This window comes from Simochromis diagramma, unplaced genomic scaffold (genome assembly GCF_900408965.1).
Source record: "Simochromis diagramma unplaced genomic scaffold, fSimDia1.1 OVJJ01000421.1, whole genome shotgun sequence".
Lineage (NCBI taxonomy): Eukaryota > Metazoa > Chordata > Actinopteri > Cichliformes > Cichlidae > Simochromis > Simochromis diagramma.
The window spans coordinates 9,923,862-9,943,475 of NW_024387250.1; the positions used below are offsets into that span (position 1 = coordinate 9,923,862).

Here is a 19,614-nt window from a genome sequence, read left to right on the forward strand (position 1 = left end):
ATAGTTTGTCCAACAGCGGGGCGCTCTACGAGTCAGACAGCACGTTATTCACGACTTGTTGTGGCAATAAAACATTGTTATTAATTATTACAAAACATTAATATAAATTAGATTGTTATAATATCTTGTTAAAGTCTCATAATAACTACAAAAAACAAAAGTTAAGGAAATCCGTTCATGTTTTTTCCCTTGAAGCTTTAACCGTCTTTTTTCCAATTCTCTGAGAAGTCGGAGAATTCAATAGCTTATCTGGAGCTGATACTGCAGGACTAATTCAACCATTTAATTGGAGGCGTATATGGTGTGGAAGTGGTTGTGGAAAGGGGAAAACAGCAAGTGAGAGCAAAACAAACGACCTATTAGATATTTCATGGTCTCTAACTTCTGCTGCCACATTAAACTACGAGCTTTAATGCACTGGGTTAAATATTCAGATTTTTGTCTAACATCTTAGTTTCATAACTACATGAACACTGTGACCTATAGTGTGTTATGAAGGTGCAGATTTAAGATACCACAGAAAAAACAATGGAAGAAGGTGAAATAATTCATAATATGTATATGATCTACATGTACTAAGAATCGTGGCCCATTTTAAGTACTTTTTCTGGTTCACCTTTTCTTCAAAGCACTGCATCACTCTTAGATTTTGGTAATAACTGCAGAAAGGTGAACCCTCTGTTCATTAAATATAAGGGCTGAAGTACATTACACAGACCTTTTCCTTTCGTTCCTTTTTCCCCCACACATGCATGGAATATTCTTCTTAATAATGTATGCGCATAGCAGTAATCGAAGAGGATACTAATAGACTTTAGATTTGTTAGCTTTACATATGTGTAACTGGCCAAAGCAGTGAAAACTGAAACAATATAAAAATCAAGAGAATTTAGCCAAAAAACTTGATCTAATTAGTATTAATCTACAAGGTATCTGAAGGGACACGAGTTATTAAACTAATCTCTCACTTTTTCTTTTGCTCTCTCAAACTAATTCAAGATAAGAACATAAGATTAGGGTTTAAATCACAGCAGGGGGTGAGAAAAATCACCTCTTTGTCCCTAGGCGTAGGAGTTTAGTAAAGGCTTATTTTGACACACTGTAAACAAGGAGGAACGAGTCGTGTAGTGTTTAAAAATGCAAATGTTCACTTAAGATTAAGTTATTGCTCCTGTTAAACCACACTTATGTATCATGCACACACCCACACTCAGAGAGAGACAAATGCAAACATGCACGTGTGCTTAGCTTTTCTCTTATTGGAAATTTTCTAAATGTCATTGTCCTCTCTGATCATTTCCATGTGGACATTCACAGCATTACCTAAATCCAGGGTAATGCAACCTCACTGACAGCAAAAGCCCAAGCTGCTAGTTTTTTGGGCTGTATGGCAAGATCCATAACCTGTTTGTGAAAGAAAACAGATTTTTCCAAGAATCAAAGCAACAGCTTGAGCTTTAATGTTTTTCAGATGAAGGAAGGTGGACTGAACCTCACTCCATCTGATTTATAAAATTCAAGTCACATTGACTCCAAGGCTAGGATATTGGTTTTATGTTGGAGGACAAGCTATCAATGCCATTGTGACAAACACAAAGCAGGGACACATTTCAGTTGTGTACATTTGGAGATATGCAGCCCTGTTCTCTCAGGTACGTCAGAGTATTAGTACACATTACACAATGTTGCCAAAATAGAGGAATGTTGGGATTTTCAGGGTACGGTGCATGTGCTTAGCATTGCTCTAATTCACAGTCTTCTCGGATTATTCCTGTATGGACATTAATGACCCAGCTGTTCCTACACTGACCAAAATAATAGGACTTTAAATGAAGGTATTAACGTTCCTCTTTCCAACACTCTTCCACAGCTTTTCACAAAACTGAGTTTACAACGTGCGTCTGAAAGAATTGAATTCCAAACCTTTTCCCTGCACAGGAGTGATGTCTCCTTGATACTAGAAAAAAAATTGCACCACACAATACACACTGCTTTTCTTTCCCAAGCCACTCTACTGTATTTTTTCCAGATCAATGAGAAAAAGAGATTGTCCTAAAGAGCCATTGTACATTTTCTATACCATCTGTGAAAATGACACACAGACTGAGTTCTCCCTCTGCATCTCAGTAAGCAGCTATTGCAAACGTTTATCAGGTTAAAAAAGATCAAATTTGTTAATGGAACTGGGTCACAAACAGCCACTTATTCATATTGTCAAATACATATTTAAAACACTTACAGGCCGAAAAAGGGAGAAGTGCAGTAAATTGTTTTTAATTGAATTTTTAAAAAGTGGCTAATTTAGTGTAATAAACTGATAGTTTTGCTACTTTGTGTTGCCAAACTGTGCGAAACTGTAGTTTTCAGAAATTATATTTTCTCCATACAAGATTACCATTTCCAGTGCTTGATAAAAAACTATATCTCAGGCTGTAATCATCAAAATCTTTTTAGTTTTTACACATATGCAGCATGCATCCAATCCATACAGTACTTTGGATTGGGCGGGTCGATCGTGGCTCAAAGAGTTGGCAGTTCGTCTTGTAACCGGAAGGTTGCCGGTTGGAGCCCCGGCTCGGACAGTCTCGGTTGTTGTGTGCTTGGGCAAGACACTTCACGTGACGGCCAGAGGGGGCGATGGCGCAACATGGCAGCCTCGCTTCTGTCAGTCTGCCCCAGGGCAGCTGTAGCTACAACTGTAGCTTGCCTCCACCAGTGTGTGAATGTGAGAGTGAATGAATAGTGGAATTGTAAAGTGCTTTGAGGGCCCCGAAAAGCGCTATATAAATGCAATCCCTTATTATTATTATTACCTTGACTGATAGTATAGTCAATTTAGATTAGCACAAAGGTGAATCCAACACAGCCTAGTGTTACTATTGAAAACAGCAGATGTCATGAGGTTTTTTTTTTTTCCAATTTAAAACTGGTCACAGTGTACTTTCTTCTTCAATTTAATTCTTAAGTGCCATCATTTGCAGTGTGGTTCTGTTAAACTGTAACACATGCACCACAAATAAAGATTAATGTCCCTCTAAACAGAAGCACACACACACACCTGCAAACAAAATCTCTTCACAGGTGAGCTGTGTACTGCTTAGCATTCATCTCGTCTACTCATATGTCCACATGTGGCTATTTGTTCAACAGAAGATGGACCCAATGCAATCAAATGCCTCTCTGCTCATTCTTTGGGGAGAGACAGTAGACCAAATTGGATTCACTGACAAATAAAATTTTGGCTGAAGACAGGGTATTTGTTAGGCAGTGGGTCAGAAATCACTGAAGCACTGTGTAGACTGACATGCACACAGATTATTCTTAAAACTCAGCAGCACATGTCCCTGTAATTAAAATACTGTAGAATGTTTAATGCCTCAAAAAAATCACCCCATATTATATTTATATATAAAAAAATCCACATGTGATTTGAATTAAGCTTCTCTTTAGATAAATCAAATAAATAACACAGGCAAAGACATGCATTTAAGATTGAAGCACGCAGATGCTTATTAGCATAAGCATGTGGATAAGAAAAAGATAGCTTGAAGCCATTCATGGCTCTGTTATGCTTCTAGTAATGTCCCTTGAGTCAGCTCAATTGGGGCTGAAGACCATTGGTGTGAAGTAAGAAAGCCTGAGCTTATCAGAACTCTGGTCCCTGCTCCTTGTTCCCTAATTGAGGCTAGCAGCTCAAGGCCACTTTAGCTGCTACTAGCAAAATACACCCAATTTTCACAGACTGCATTGTGGGTAATGCATGTGCTGGGCTTTTTACCAAGAAGAGACAGATACCGAATACAACTATGTGCTCTCTAGTTTTGATTAGCATCATTTCTTTACTATCTATCTATCTATCTATCTATCTCTCTCTCTTTTTTTTTTTAAGTTTATTTTTTTACCGAACTGCGTTGTCCATTCGTGAAACAGTGAGGTAGGCTGCCAGGTTTGCTGTGTAGGACGAACACACGATAAGGGTGAAAAGCCACCAGCTGCCCATGACGATACGGAGAGCCACTGATCCCAGGATGGAGTCACTTCCTGTTGTGGTACAGACAGAAGCACAGAGTTAAAAACTACAAAATAAGTCTTTGCCTTGCACCAGGTTTGGTTTCAAATAATCACTACTGCCATGATTGATTTATCAGGTTATTCTTTCCTCAATTACAAAAATTGGCCAATTTAATTTCCAAAGTGACATTGAGTTTCATTTCAAAGAATATTTGTGGTTGTTTTTCTGTATCACAAATAAAACAAGACGTAGTGAAAAAACCAAACCCATAAAATGTTTCAGGTTTTTCAAACATGTTGCTGATAAAAATAAAAAAATGCAACCCATTATAGTACATTATAATACTGCTGAAATATATAGATTCTGCTTTACAAAGCAATCACTGTGATTATATTATAAGAGAGCCATATGATAATACCTTATGTAATGACTCTATTTTTTTTTACCAATATGATTTTAAGATATTTTTTTTATTTTTTAAAGCAATTTTACTTAAAAATTGTGCTAATATTTGCATAAAACACCAGAGAAGCTGTCTGCATGGTGATTCTGTATAATTACTGTAAGACTTAATAATTTACTTTCCCGAGAGCTTTGTGTATTCAGAACCATCTACCCTGAAATGCTACTGTTTTTTAATTTTCCCAAAGAACACGCTACTCATTAAAATTCATCCTTCTCTTTTCACCCACATCTTTAATCCTGGCTTTTCCTTGTTTTCCTTGAGGTTAAGAGACTGGTTCATCACATTAGCTTTGGTATCATCAGTATTTCTCCTGTCATACCAACACATTCTCTGCAAAACAATCCTGAAACAGCTTTTGAGGTGCATGAGAAAAATGTCAGCACAAATTCTAATTTTGAAGTGTAAAGCCACAGAAATGCCATCTGAATGATTCAGGAATATGAAATGTAATGAAAACATATTTGTCTAAAAGTGTCACCATCAACACAACTGCACCCTTATGACATCTCGGAAAAGGAAGAAAAAAAGCCCAAAAAATCTGGGGCCTTGTCAGATGCATAGCACTGCGGCATCAGTCATTTTTATTACATACAGCTTTGATTTGTTGAGGTCACTGAATGTGAAATGTGGCTCTGGAAACTTTACTGGATTTTACCCCACTGCAATGGTCCACTGTGGTACAGTCTCTTTCATCTTAGAAACAAATTGATTAAACCCTTTATTCATAAGGAAATTGTGTTAGTTTAATTTGTTCTCCTAGACAGTTTCAGATAATTTTCTACCTTGGTCTGACCTCCTTTTGGAACAAAAGAAGTGTAGTCCCTGCTTGAAAAAGGCAGTGATAAAAGTCAGCATGTCTGGGCGTAGATAGTCCATTGTGCACCGAACATACAACAAAAACTAGCCAAGTGTTGGCATATCATTATAAAATCAGTGGGGGGATATGATTGCCAAGTTTATGCACTCTGACAATGGCACACTATGCATCAGCAGTCAGATCCGTATCAAAGTGACCTACGTCATCCCCAAGAAAAAAATGCAATCCACTTGACTCAAACAAAAAGTGGCAACGTTGGAACATGAGCCAGAAATGAGGGAGAGGCAGAAAAAAGGAGAGGAATTTAGCTTATCTTGAAATATAGTGGGTGTTGGGTTAAAAAAGGCTCATGGGCAGTGTGCCAGACTTTGACAGATGCAGTTGAGGCTTTAACATCAGTTGCTGAAGTAGTCATTTATCCACAGCGGACATACCTGGATCTCCACCAGATCTAAAGATGGGATGCTCTCTTTGTCAAGGGCACCTTTAGAAAATGCTAAGGTGGGCGCTGTGCCCCAGACTGACTCACTACTGAATCAGCATTTTCTCTACACAGACCGTGGACATTAACATATGTTCTTCACTTGATTTGACTTTTTCATTGTGCTCTTTTGTCATTAATCCCTTAAAGCATTTTAATTGTTTTTCGTGACTTGTTCTATTTCATGTCAGGTTTCACATTCAAAACTGTCTGACTGGTGGGTTTCACTGATATGCCACTGAAGGCTAAATACAGACAGGTTTTCATACAGTCACTATGGAACAAAAACCTGCAAAGCCTTGACTCTTTGTTATGACAAATACTGTTCAGGATGTGCACTTGCTGTTTTTGGATGTTGTCATTGACTAACACAAACTCTATTACCCACCTTGTTGCACAAAAGCACCGTAAACAATCCAGATAGCACTCTGAAGCGAAGTGGAAACGGTAGGTGGTGGATGACCGGCTGTATTGTTCTGGCAGCGCACTGCCTGGATGCGCCTGAGCAGGAAGATCATGATGCCCACCACAGGGATGGCTGCAGCTATGCATGCCCAGACTGCCAGATCAAATGGTGCGAGTAAAGAAAAAATGTTGATCTTTTCTTCTGACTTGTGCATCAAAATTCCCACTGAGTAATCCAGGTAGCGTTTGCTGAAATCAACCACGCTCTCACGCTCTGGCGTGATGGTGATTGCTGATACTGCCAAGTCAGCACGCTGTGAACAAAGAACAATATGTTTCCATTTTCAGTAACTTTCTAACATTCTATTTTAAATCAACAGAGGATAATTACACTGTCATATGTTGTTAGGTATCAGAAACAAATCTAGTTAACTTGACCTGCATTAATTAGTGAATCTTTTCTCAACACTTAGGAGATTAGATTGACTTGTGTGTCTGTAAAATCATTTGCCTGTGTATATAAAAGGCCTCCAAGCTTGAATCTAATATGTACACTGACACAGGAATTATCCTTTCTGACAGTGTGAAAACCTTGCGTCTTATTCTCTAGACAAACCATTAGCGTGGCGTTTCTGTGACACTGCTCCAAATGGAGGGGTTGAATTGGAAGGAAACTAGTTATGTGCCATCTTTTCATTCTTCACAATAACACTGATAAACCTCAAGAACCTCTTTCAGTCCACATTTTCAATTTAAAAATGGATATACAGGGAAAAAAAAGAGACAGGAATTTGCTATCATCTCAACTCAAGTCCTCACTTAGACAATTTCTCTCTGCCGATTCGTGCCCTCAGCAGAAGAAAAACCAGAATCTTTTGTAATGATGACATGAAACGTCCATCATAACTAACCTGCTACATTGCTGGATAGTCTGTATGGTTATTCTGTGTTATTGTAGCATTGAAAATGTTCCTTCTGCATTTAACAAATCACACAGCTCACTCAGATAAACAGTTGAATTAAGTAATAACATGTATCATGCTGTCATATACCGAATACAAGACTCTAAGAAAGTTTATAAAGACACTATGTACAGTGCGCAATATATATACACTTCTGCCTTTATTAAATTGAATTTAAATCCCATTATTATTATGAATCATAACAGTATTTGTCAGGGATCCATTCCAACAGCAGTATTCAGACCCATTCAATCAAACTGGGATGACACCAACTACAAAAAAAAAGAAAAGTTTGTTTGATTCTTTCTTTCTCTCTTTCTTTTTCTTTTTTTTATTACTAAGCCTCATTATTAGGTTTCTATTTCAGAACAAAATAAAAATGGCATGACTCCCAGAAAAAATTATTTGGACTGAAATCTGGACATTGATTGAAGTGAGATAAAAAGTAAAACCCACTAACCTTGCCAATGAGCTCTCCAATCATGCCATTCCAGGATCCATTAGGGAGTGCTGAGCCATACTTCCCATCTCCAACTTGGTAGATATCATACTTGAAGCCCAGGATCTTAGCGAGGGCATCTAGCACGTCAATGGAGAAACCCTTGTATCTCTTGGGTTGGCCCAGAATATTTTCTGCCACCATCACAAAAGGTTCTTCCTGTTTGAAACAATATTGTGTCATATAGTAAATGAGCTTTTAGGTAATCTGCTACTCATGTTAGCATAATCTTGAGAAAAGTGTGAATTTTATCTCCAAGGCCATGGATTTAGACTTAAACTTTGAAAAGACTAGAGTATGTGTGTGTGTGTGTGCTTAATGACAGGAATGTCATTTATCAAAATGCACCAAAATCCCCTAAGGGCCAGATTGGCAACTGAAGCGAGGACACAGTCAGTCATCTTAAGAACAGCAGGGTGACACCTTTATGAAGAGCTTTTGGGTGATCTACTTTAATCTTAATAAAATAGTTTCCTTAGCAACTGTTGACCCGTAACACATGGCGCCATGACAAATGCTATGGGTCATCAATGTGGAAATTGCTATTCTGAATTTATTGCACCGACTCCTGGTTCTTCTTTATGGGTTGAAAGTGTCAGGGCAGAATTAAACGGGTGAAGGTGGACTAAGGCGAGCTGAGAAAAACAGGAGGGGGACAGGGAAGGAGGGGTGGTTGTGGTGCTGGTGGTTAAGTGGGCTGGGGCAAATGACTTGATTAAGTGACACTGCCAGGAAAGAGCTTAGCTGAACTCATGTGAATGAATAAGCTGCAGGTAAATCATGTGTGAAAAAGAGGAAAAATGGAGACTGAGGAGGTGGAGAAGTGACTGAGGGGGAGGACAAGGTTAGAGACTTTGCTACTAGAATATGACAAGCGGTCTAAGAAAAGCCGCTGCAGTGTAGGACTGATGTTTAGCAGGCTTCTGCTGTGCTACATTCTCAGGACAAGACAGAGAGCACGACTTAATATTTCACTTTGAAACAGAGAAAATGTGCAGTGTCCTCTCTCATGATGATTATAATGACTGAAATAAATATTTTGAGTAAAAAAAATATTCATTGTACCCCTTTCTGTATATTATACTGAATGTTTAGCAAACTGCTGCACGTGATAGCAGAGGTTCGGTTAAAAGGTTCAGCTTAAAAACATGACTTTACTAGCCGAGGGATCAAGTTTCACTCATCTGTTTGTTCTGTTGTATTTAGTTTATGTTGAAATTCAAGCTTTAAAGAAATATGCAGTGTTGTGTATCATGTACATAAAGTTTTTGCTTCATGCTGTGCACACGAGACATTTGATCTAACCTGGAAATGAAAATATTTATTGCAAAAATAGAATAAAAGCCACACAAAAAGCAAACTTTATGATGTAAACCCCTGGTAATGTCAAAAACATGTAGGGTTAATGTATGAATATCTGAAAAAAATGCAGCAAAACTGTGCTAGTGTGTGTCCTACAGAAACACTGATGCTTAATTTGTGGGTAAAAAGAAAAAACTAACAAATGTGTTTGCTTATATTTTGGTGTTTCTTTCTCAGATATTTGCCTACGCAGTTCAAGTGTTAATAGATTCGCTGTACTCCCACAACTTACCAGTAATGTTACAATCTTGAGTGTTACTCCATGCATACCACTTTCTATCCGATTCTCCTTTAGGCTACCATTCAAACCACGAGTGGAGTCCCAGGTTGCCAGCTAATAAGGAGAAAGAGAAATAAGACAGATGAGGAAAAAATAAGAACTTATCAGGTAGCAAGCCTCTAAAGAACAGCTCTGTAATATATTTATTACAGGTAGAACAGAATAAAAACCAAGCATGAGAGCTGAAGTGTTTGTATTGAAGTATAGTGTTGTTTCCCTGCAATGATAATCATAACTGAGTCGCCAAATGCCTACGTTAATATGTAAACTGGTTGGATATTAAATTCCTATGTTTCCAACTACAAATGTATTGGCGCACACACACAAATAAAGTGGCAATAAGAATGAAGATGCAAGCAAAATGAATACGATGGGGATATTTTATGCACTTTGTGCTCATCATGTGGAAAATTTGAGAATAAAAACAAAACAGATAAACAGAATTTCAAACCCATCACTTTGAGTTTGCGTCTCGAGTCTAAGATATCGCTTGACTTTAAAACTCTCATTCCACGCTATCAACTTTTTGAGCCACACCTCACGTCTGTGAGTCTAGTGTTTGTTAAATTCTTAATCAGTGCTGCTAGCTGGACAAGAATTCTCAAGGATCCGATGTGTCATTTGGAGTGGTCTTTGAGATTTGAGCTGACAGGACAAGAATGGTAGCCCACGGTCAGACAACAGACCTATTTTGCCCACAGCACATCGAGCTCCAGCGAAAACATTAAAAAAGCAGTATGCTATAGAAAGTATGCAAAAGTCATACTATAGTTTTGTTAGATTAGTCTATTTAAAATATAGTAAAGCATATATGAGTTTTATTTTATTCCAACATTTATTTTAAATCATTATTTTAGTTTTATATTTTTTTAAATTTCTAAGAAGATTTTTAAAAAAAATGTTTTTAAGCATTTAGTTAGCTTATTCCACCAAACCTCGCTCAGTGGATGCTGAGCCAGCAGATGATAACACTATAATGAACACAAATGTAACCGGCAAATCTTATGCCAAAGAAAACTGTCACATGCTGAACAGACAGTGAGACCCTTTGCAATCCAGGCCCATCTGTGCGCTCAAATCAAAAGGATTTTGAAACTCTTCCTCAGTTGTTTGATCATTGTCCAAACTGCTACATAGAACATGTGAGCACCAATGGTCTTTCTCTGTTTCATATAAACATACATAAGGCGTGTTTGAGTATTAAAATATGATTATATTAGTGTAATAAAGTGTGCGTTAATAATCTTATGTTAGGTGTTATTTTGTATCTGTTGTCTATTGTTCTTGCAATGTTCCGTTTGACTAAATGTTTTATCAGAAAAACAAAATGAAGAAAAAAGTTACTTACACCATTCACAAATGCAAACTTAAAATTACAAACAACATCACCATCAAGAGAAAGCAACAATTACTGCAGACAAATAAGGGAGCAACAAAAGCATTCATCTGTGAATAAAAAGCAAGTATCTGAGGCAATCACAGAGGCTTTGATAAAACATCACAAGTGTATTTCATTATCAGCTGGATCTTTTGTTCTTCACAGTCCATCTGCAGAGCATGCAAGTTTACAAATTCTCATTGCTATGTATAGCTTTACTGCAAAATGATCGATGAAATGAATCATGCTTGTAGCACACCAGCTTCTGTTGGTATGTGAACAGTTTTCTCCTCCTGCAGGATTCCACTAATGAATTGTGACTTCTAAGCACAGTCAAGGATCATGGATGACTGTTTGTGTTTAGTCACATATGCGTAACTAAAATGTCATCTCTTGCATTAAATCATGTTTTGTTACAAATATATGAACCTTACAAAGGTTATGAGCATAGCTCTGAAAGCATGTATTCAACACTTCTACTGTAATAGTCAACTTGTTCAAGTTCATGGTGGATAACGGTGGATCAAAGATGGATCAGACTTGTTCGAGTCCATCAGTCCACACCCTATCTCCAGTTCATGTTTTGAGACACCCCCCTAAGCCTCTTTCTTTCTGAGATGCACCAGTCAAACTCACATTTGTCCATTTGTCTCGCATCCAACATGCTGAGTGGGAGAACAGACGTTATTCACCTCATATATAAGTGGTAATAATGCTTTGGATCATCGGAGTATACAACTGGCTTGCATGTTTGTGTTTCTAAGTGTGTGCTGGGGCAAAATGTCAGTCTGCATTGCTTGCTTCACAGGGGTCTATTTTCTCCATGAGCAGCTTTGCCCTCAGTGAAAAACACTGAGCAATCTGTGCTCTGTAAACTGAAGAACACTAAAGAGGAACACTTCTACTTCACAGAGCTTTGCACACCAGCATGCCACCAGGAAGGTCACAAACAATATATATGGCAAAGCCACACTCCTTGCATCTGAAAGAGTAACAAATGAATGAACACACGGTGGCCTTTGATTACCAGCTTTGAAAAGTCACTTGTAGGTTAAAAATTGCTTTACTAGAACATAATAATGCAATCTGTCTGCAACAAATAAAGGAAATGTGATGAGATTTCTGAGGACGTGACAGTGAAAAAAGATGGGTATTTATGTCAAGAGAGGATGTATTACAAAAAAAATGATTTTTGTTGTTTGATTTTTGTTGTTTAATGTGAAATGACTTTTTTCCTGCTCCTTCGAGCTCTTCCTTTGATTAGGGTTTAACTTTTTCTAAAGTCTTTGCATCGCTAAGCATTTAGTCACACGTTACAGGACTTTTGAATGAATGAACAAATCTTCTATCTGAGGCTAATGTTCACCTTGTAAATATAATGTTTTTGCTAATTTCATTTTGGACTGCAGATCTTATGAACTTATGAAGGAAGTCCGATCCCTATTCAGTCTATGGGAGGAAATCCAAGAATTCACGGGGAATAAATTCCACGAAGAAACAACTGGGAAAATTACGATGTCGCTGAGGGAAACAAATCTTAATTAAGAGTGTCTTGTTAAATGTAACAACGCTTTAATTTGACAATGAGGTACATATTTGCTCTAATAAAAAGTTCAAGTAGGGCACACACATCTCTGAAAATGTCACGCAATTTCTGCCTCATTCTCGAGGAGAGGCTATGTTGATAGTCAAGTGTATGTCAAGTATGTGAGAAGACAGAAAGCACAGCTGCTACTGAAGTATGAATTCATAGATTGAAGCATAAATAAAGCTGAAAATAATCAGTAAAACCATTTCAAATAGTTAAAATTGATATGTATTCTTTGACAACACTGTGTCTAATTTCATGAATAGACACCAAAGAGAATTATAATACTATATGAAGGTGAGCCATAGATGTTTCTTTGCATAATAATAAGGTAGTACTAACCACTTTTTAGTACTAACCTCCCATTTCAAGTTTTTTTTATGATACAACAATACAATTATGTGAAAAATAAAGATCAACCTAACCTGCTTCCTGTGAATGGATTTCTCCTGAACGGCAATTGAACAAACTAAGATGATGGTTTATACCACCGGCAATTTTTAATCGCGATGATATGTACTTTTCTTAGAAGACCTCTCCTACAATTTTAAAGCAGTCCTTTTACTTGTGCTATTTATTTAAGTTCAAACAAAGTCACATGTGTTAAATTATTTGGAAGGTGTATGCTTTGTTTGGAGGATATTGTGCAAATGAGAATGCTCTAAACCATTTAAAAAGTCACAACAAAAACAGGCTGCTATTTAGCTAATGGTCATGATGCTCAATAGATTTAAATAATCATCTGTAATATTGCTCAGTAAATGCCAATGACTATTTGAAAACAACAAAAGGATGGCAGTCAGACAGCTCTCCTTTCACAGCGCTACTACTGTCTCAATTATTGGATGGTCTAAAAAAACTAACAGAGAGCATTTGGTTCCATTTTATGGAAACTTTTAAATGTTCATCATTATGGACAGGGAACTACAGTTTGAGCTAGTTGCAGCTATTCTGCTTGTCCTTTTTGCTAGTTTAGTGAGCCAAGTGCTTACATATTGACAAGCTCATCATACAAGAAAGCTTCTTATTGACCCACAATCTTTGTGTGACTCATCATATGAGTATGCCTACCCCAGTCACTGCTTGTGTCAGGTGAGCCTTTCTAGGTGTCCTTGAATCAACCGTTCTTATTAAATACATTTAATGCCATACTGTAGTACTGTGCACAAGTATTAAGTCACCCCTAATTTCTATATATTTTTTTGCTTTATGACGCATGACCTGAGAGATGTATCTGGATCTTCAGTTAATTCATCTTCTGTTCATTGAAGCCTTATCAGAAATGGTCTAAGTGAAATTGTGGCTGTTATGCAGCCAAGTTATGAACAAACAGAAACAAAGAGAAAGGCTGAAATGTGCCAGATTACACACAAACTGGGCGGGAAATAAGCGGCGACAGGTGTTGAATCCAAACTTGATTCAAATTGTCCTCAATATGTACAGAGGAGCTCAGGACAGACGTCTAGTAGGAAAGTGCTGTCAGATATTGATCCACCACACGTTATCATCAAGAAAGTTTCAGATTGGCAACAGCTTCATTTTTCAGGATGATAATGATCCCATAAACACTGCCAGTGTAGGAAAAGCATGCTGGGATAGGAAAGCGCATAATAGAATGCTATCAGTCAGAAGTCTGGAGAATTCCACCTGCGTCCTTAAAGAAACGACATCTGTGACAAGGACTAAAGGTGGTCAAACCAAATACTTATACCAAAAGCATATAGTTAGGGCTGGACCAGGTGACCCTGAATCCTCCCTTAGTTATGCTGCAATAGATGTAGGCTGCCGGGGGATTCCCATGATGCATTGAGTTTTTCCTTTCCAGTCACCTTTCTCACTCACTATGTATTAATAGACCTCTCTGCATTGAATCATATCTGTTATTAACTTCTGTCTCTCTTCCACAGCATGTCTTTATCCTGTCTTCCTTCTCTCACCCCAACCGGTCGCAGCAGATGGCTCCGCCCCTCCCTGAGCCTGGTTCTGCCGGAGGTTTCTTCCTGTTAAAAGGGAGTTTTTCCTTCCCACTGTCGCCAAAGTGCTTGCTCATAGGGGGTCATATGATTGTTGGGTTTTTCTCTGTATCTATGAAGCGCCTTGAGGCGACTTTTGTTGTGATTTGGCGCTATATAAATAAAATTGAATTGAATTGAATTGAATTGAAATACTGACTGAAATTTTGCCTTACATACTATATTCCCATTTTTAAAAAAAGTCCATCAATCCATTTTCTTCAGCGCATCAGATTCAGGGGCTGGAGCCTATCCTAGAAGACTATTTTAGAGGGGGGTACACCCTGGAAAGATTGCTAGTCTGTTGCAAGGCTATAAAAATGCACCAAAACTGTTTGATTTCTGTTATTAAAATACTGCTCCAAAAACTTGGTGCTTCCTACTTTTTATACATTTAGTTGATTTGATTTGATTTGATTTGATATACCTTTATTAGTCCCACAAGGGGAAATTTCATAAGGCTGCCGACCTATTGCACGCAATGGCGGCGCCATCTTACCCTCCGACCATACATATATTACAATATAATATATATAATATATAAATAACAAAATGTAAATGTAAATAATTTAATGGATAAAAAACACACTGTGTCAGAGCACACAATAAAAGTCACAGGGTAATTGAAGCTGCACTGGTTATTGTAGCTACAATTCACATTTCAAAATTTAAGAAAGGTAAATTGATAGAGCAAGCTAATAGCATTTGTAATTATATACTGCCATTCAACTCAAAACCCAAACAGATGTTAATGCACCAGTGCCCTGACAGTACTGACAAGAGTTATCCCTGCTGCAAAAGTCTCTCTGTAATAAGTACTCACACATGTGTTGTCATGATTTGTCTGTACAAATGGACACAATACTTATTTATTTTTAATGTTCCATTTTACCTTCTCCATCCCAGAGGAAAACACTGGAGTGGGACTGGCTCTGTTATCTCTAATCATCAGCACTACAGTGAAAAATAAGCTAGCCATTTAAATTAGCCAAGAAAAGAGACATCTTATCTGTCCTGATATACTAAAAATGAGGTTGGCAGACATGGCGCCAGTCTATCACTCTAACCTCTAATAAGCAACATGAAGCAGGATTTAGTCTGTAAAACTGTGTCAGACAGTGGGAAAAAAAGAAATGAAGGGGAATAGAAACGAACAAAACGGAAAAGGAAGAAGAAATACAAAATGAAAATGAGTTCACCCCATTTCTGAATAGAAATCATTGCCTTAAGAAAACCAGAAGTAAAATAAAAGCACTCAGTGATCAGTTTTTCTCCCTGTTATTTGCTATTCATGCATTTATACTAAGACTTTTAATACAATGTACAGTGTGTGCCACAGTAGTTTGATGAGTGCAGTTATTCAAGCAGCAGTATAACCCTTCCTCTCTTTTTATATGAATTATTATAGTAAACGACTACATACAAAAGGTGAAGAAAGGCAGATCCATTGAGTCACTGTATACAGTGTCGACTTTAAAAATACTGTGAACATATGATGGTGTGACATGCAAATTTGCAGGCTAACGTAAAACGTAGGGCACTGGTTCTGTTTTCAACTCATTAAATTTACTGAAAAGTGAACAAAGAGCAGATGATTTTGCACATTTAAAATCATATCACCGGTTATAAGGGTGTTAACATTTGTTCAGTATTATTTTTATGATGGATTGAAGCATGTAAGAGAAAATACATTCAGGGATGAAGAGAATATCATCCACTTTTCATCCAATTATTTGAGACTCTCAGAAGGATTTACTTTTGTCAGCACAGTGTGGCAGTCAGACAAGCATAAGTGGGTACAGACAGTTTTAATGCTTTTCTTTTATGCAGACACTTGTGAGAAAAGGCAATTTGCACATGATAACAGTTGCACAAGTTACAGGATTACAATGCTTCTGTGATTTATTTATTTCTGACTATGCAACTTTACCAAACTAAATAAATTGGATATGGTTAATGGAGCTTCAGTAAGCTGTTAATTTATCAATCAATTGTCAACTGAGGATTTTCAGCATTAACAGGTGTCTGGCACTGCTTGAACAGGGGCCTGTGATTGAACGTATGTAAAAAAAAAAAAAAAACTTAATTATTACTTTCCATTATGTAATAATTATCTGGTGAGACCACAGACCCAGCAAAAATAATTAATTTTAATTGGCCCAGAAGTACATTATGATATAACATTTAAAATAAAGGTTACCTAATTTGCGTTTTAGTTTGTGAAATGGTCTTTATCCACCTGTGGGTTAAAACCAAAGTAGGTACAGGAGATTGGAAAACCAGCACAGGAGCCATAAAGTGAGTTTCCCGAAGCTAGACATCTCAGAGCCTGGCAAATGAATCGCTAGATCAACAGCCCTATCTACCTATTGTTGGAAAGAGAGATGTGCCCTTTAGAGACTATTTAATGTCATTTCTGCCTCATGGGTCTATGAGAAATAGGGTTGAGGATGAATAAATCAGCGATCAATAAATGCCTGCTTTTTAGATGGCCGTGCAACAAGCCACATTAGAGCTCATGTGAACCTACTATCTACTATCATGAATATCAAAAGTCACAACATTAAAGGGTGATTTTATCCAGACTAAGCGACTTATTTAACAAAGGGAAATACACCTGGATCCCTGGTGTCTAAGCTTGGCTTGGTCAATGCAACGTTGCCAGATTTGGCCGGATTATGAGCGCACAGACTCGGTCTGATATGGTGCAAAGACTGCTCCAGTTAGCAGCACTTGGGTAGGTTTTAGGAAAGTGTTGGCAACCAGAAGTGTTAACATGTACTTTCTTCTGAATCTGGTGCATTTTTACTTAAATCTGCCAAGAAGCTAGTCGCCAGACATACCAGATTATAACTGCTGATGAAAAAGTCATTTTAGTATCCTGGGGAGGAGTTTAAAAGATGCATGTACTGTACTGTAATAACCAGCCAAATTACCAGATTCAGCAAACGCTGTGCATTTACATTGTAGCAAACTGAACTGCTGTTAGGACTCAAAACGTTTTTAGATTAAAGTATGTTCGTAATATCTTCTAGCTTGGAATCTAGCTCCAAACAAACATTTCTTAGGCCGCCATATCATAGATTATTTTCATTACAAAATAGGACAGTTAGGAACAGTGTCAAAGGGAACATCAGCACTAGCTGCTGCATGTTATAGTTCCATGACTAACACTGCAACCATAAAATTAAATGAAGAGAATTCAAAGCAGCCCTTTTAAGAGACTATCAAGCAGATATACAGTAATATTTAATGTAGGGTAATATTTTTAGTTTAAGTGTGTTAAAAAGTGGTTCCGAATAATACATTAACACCAGCGCTGTTGCTGTAGACACATTCGCAAATAACTACTGCATGATACATGCAAGATAGTGGCTTGAAGGAACAATTACATTCAAATGAATTGACTTTTCTCTATGAGAGCTTCGTGTAAGCTGGAAGTCATTAGCAATATCTGCTTACAGACGAGCTGACACATCAATAAGAGCAAACTGGGAAACCAAAACAACAACAACAACAGCATCGATCACTCTGCATCAGTTCTAGATGGTGGAGAAAACTCACAGTAGCCATCCAGGAAATAGTATTTCAGTCTTCATTACAGTTTCTAACCAGAAAGACGCCTCATCTAAGACCTATCAGGCTGGGAAGAAAATGGACTGAATGCAGATAAATGATGATGGAAAGGGAGGAAACCAGGGCTGAAAAATGAGCAGAAAAGGTTAGTGAAGAAGGGAAGAAGTGACCAGAGTGAGAGAAGGATGAGCAGGATGGGAAATGAGAAGAAAGGATAAAAGGGAAGTAAAAGGGACAGAATGGGGATGGCTGGCAAGGGTGGAGAGGGGTTGGCATGGACTCACTTTTACACCCAACTTGGGAAAGAAAAAGTACAGAAAAAACAGGAACCCGCATCATATTGCAGAGGCATTCTAGTGTGGTATAATAATTAGTGTCGTACATAGAAAGAGAGTGGCGCGGTAGATGAATTCATGTCTGTTTTCTCAGAGTAAATGGTTCTGCCAGCTAGTGAACACACCGGGTAATGAACAGCAGCACTGAATGCAGCTGGCACCCCATTATCTGACCTTGCTGTCCCCATTATCTGGCCTTGCTGTCCCCTTGTGCCTCTAATGATTTTGAGATATAAGCATCCACATGTTAGCTTGCTCTCTGGCCTCTGTTCTATGTTTGCCTGGCTGTATGCTTGAAGGTTTCTGAGATTCAACAAGGATCTCAGACAGATAAACAGGCTGTACAGTGCATGTTTATTATGGAGTGCACAGTGTGTATATATGTTCCTCTGGGTGTCTGTCCTCCTAGCTAATGCTAATGACCACATTATGATGAATTGGCTCCATGATTTCTGTTAGGCTGAGTGGTGATTAAATCTTCATTACCGCTTCTGGTCAGTCCTGCTCTACATAGATTGCCAAGAAACTCAATTCCTCTTCATTCAAGAAGAAGCCCCTGACTGAATCAGGACAAACAGCGACAAACAAATTACAGCTAAGAAAGGAGAGAACAAATAATGCTCTCAATCTCTCACTTCAGCTCTACACCGTCACAAAGATCAAACAAGTTTTGCAGTAAAAAGTCCAAAATCAACTTACAGAGCCTGATGGAAAACAGGCAAATGTCTGTGTCCATCATGAGAGATGATGTGTTTTAATAATAACCCTAATAATAAAAGTATATTCACACACACACATAGACACACACACACACACACACACACACACACACACACACACTTTTTATTTGAATTCTTGGATCGTAGAACAAGCCAAGATGGTTGGTGTGATGAAATGGATGACTATAGGAAAAAGAGCAGTTTAATTCCAGAGCTCCAGTAGAGGGCACCCAAATACCTGGCACCTAATTGACAAGTAGTTAATCCCTGTGACCACAGCTTTCAGGGGTTTGCGTACAGATGAGTATCTGCCCTGCATGTAAGTTCATTTAATTCACCTCCTGAACCAAGAAAAAACATTTAGCTTCAGGGCTTTGAACCAAAGAATAAAGATTGGGAAGTGACGATACAAAACCAAAAGACAAGTGGACAGCTTCGATGGAATATTTCCTCTAGCAAAAACCCCCAAAGGACCTTTAAGATATCTGATAAAAAGGTTTACCAAGTTTTGATTCTCATGGACACATATCCTAGAGGGTCCTCGCTGGTAATAAGTTAGCCACAACTGTTACGTGCGATAAATAAACATTTACAGAAAATAAACTGTCAGGACAACAATTTCCCTTGTTCTGAAATTGACTGCCTAAATATAGGTGATTTGAAAAGGGGCATTTGCATGATGACAGTTTAATTTTAGTTACATTTCTCTACAGCCCTCAACT

The 19,614-nt window shown here is 37.9% G+C and overlaps 1 protein-coding gene across 2 annotated transcripts in view; it reads right to left on the reverse strand.

The window, feature by feature from the left end:
• The window catches only part of grid1a (glutamate receptor, ionotropic, delta 1a), a 259,552-nt gene that overhangs the window by 11,478 nt on the left and 228,460 nt on the right, over window positions 1-19,614 (reverse strand). For both annotated transcript variants that reach the window (XM_040001760.1, XM_040001761.1), the window contains exons 9-12: window positions 9,237-9,338; window positions 7,604-7,801; window positions 6,165-6,495; window positions 3,903-4,041 (exon numbers count right to left, since the gene is read on the reverse strand). In XM_040001760.1, the coding sequence (XP_039857694.1) occupies window positions 3,903-4,041; window positions 6,165-6,495; window positions 7,604-7,801; window positions 9,237-9,338 (770 nt within the window). The remainder of the gene's footprint in view (window positions 1-3,902; window positions 4,042-6,164; window positions 6,496-7,603; window positions 7,802-9,236; window positions 9,339-19,614) is intronic.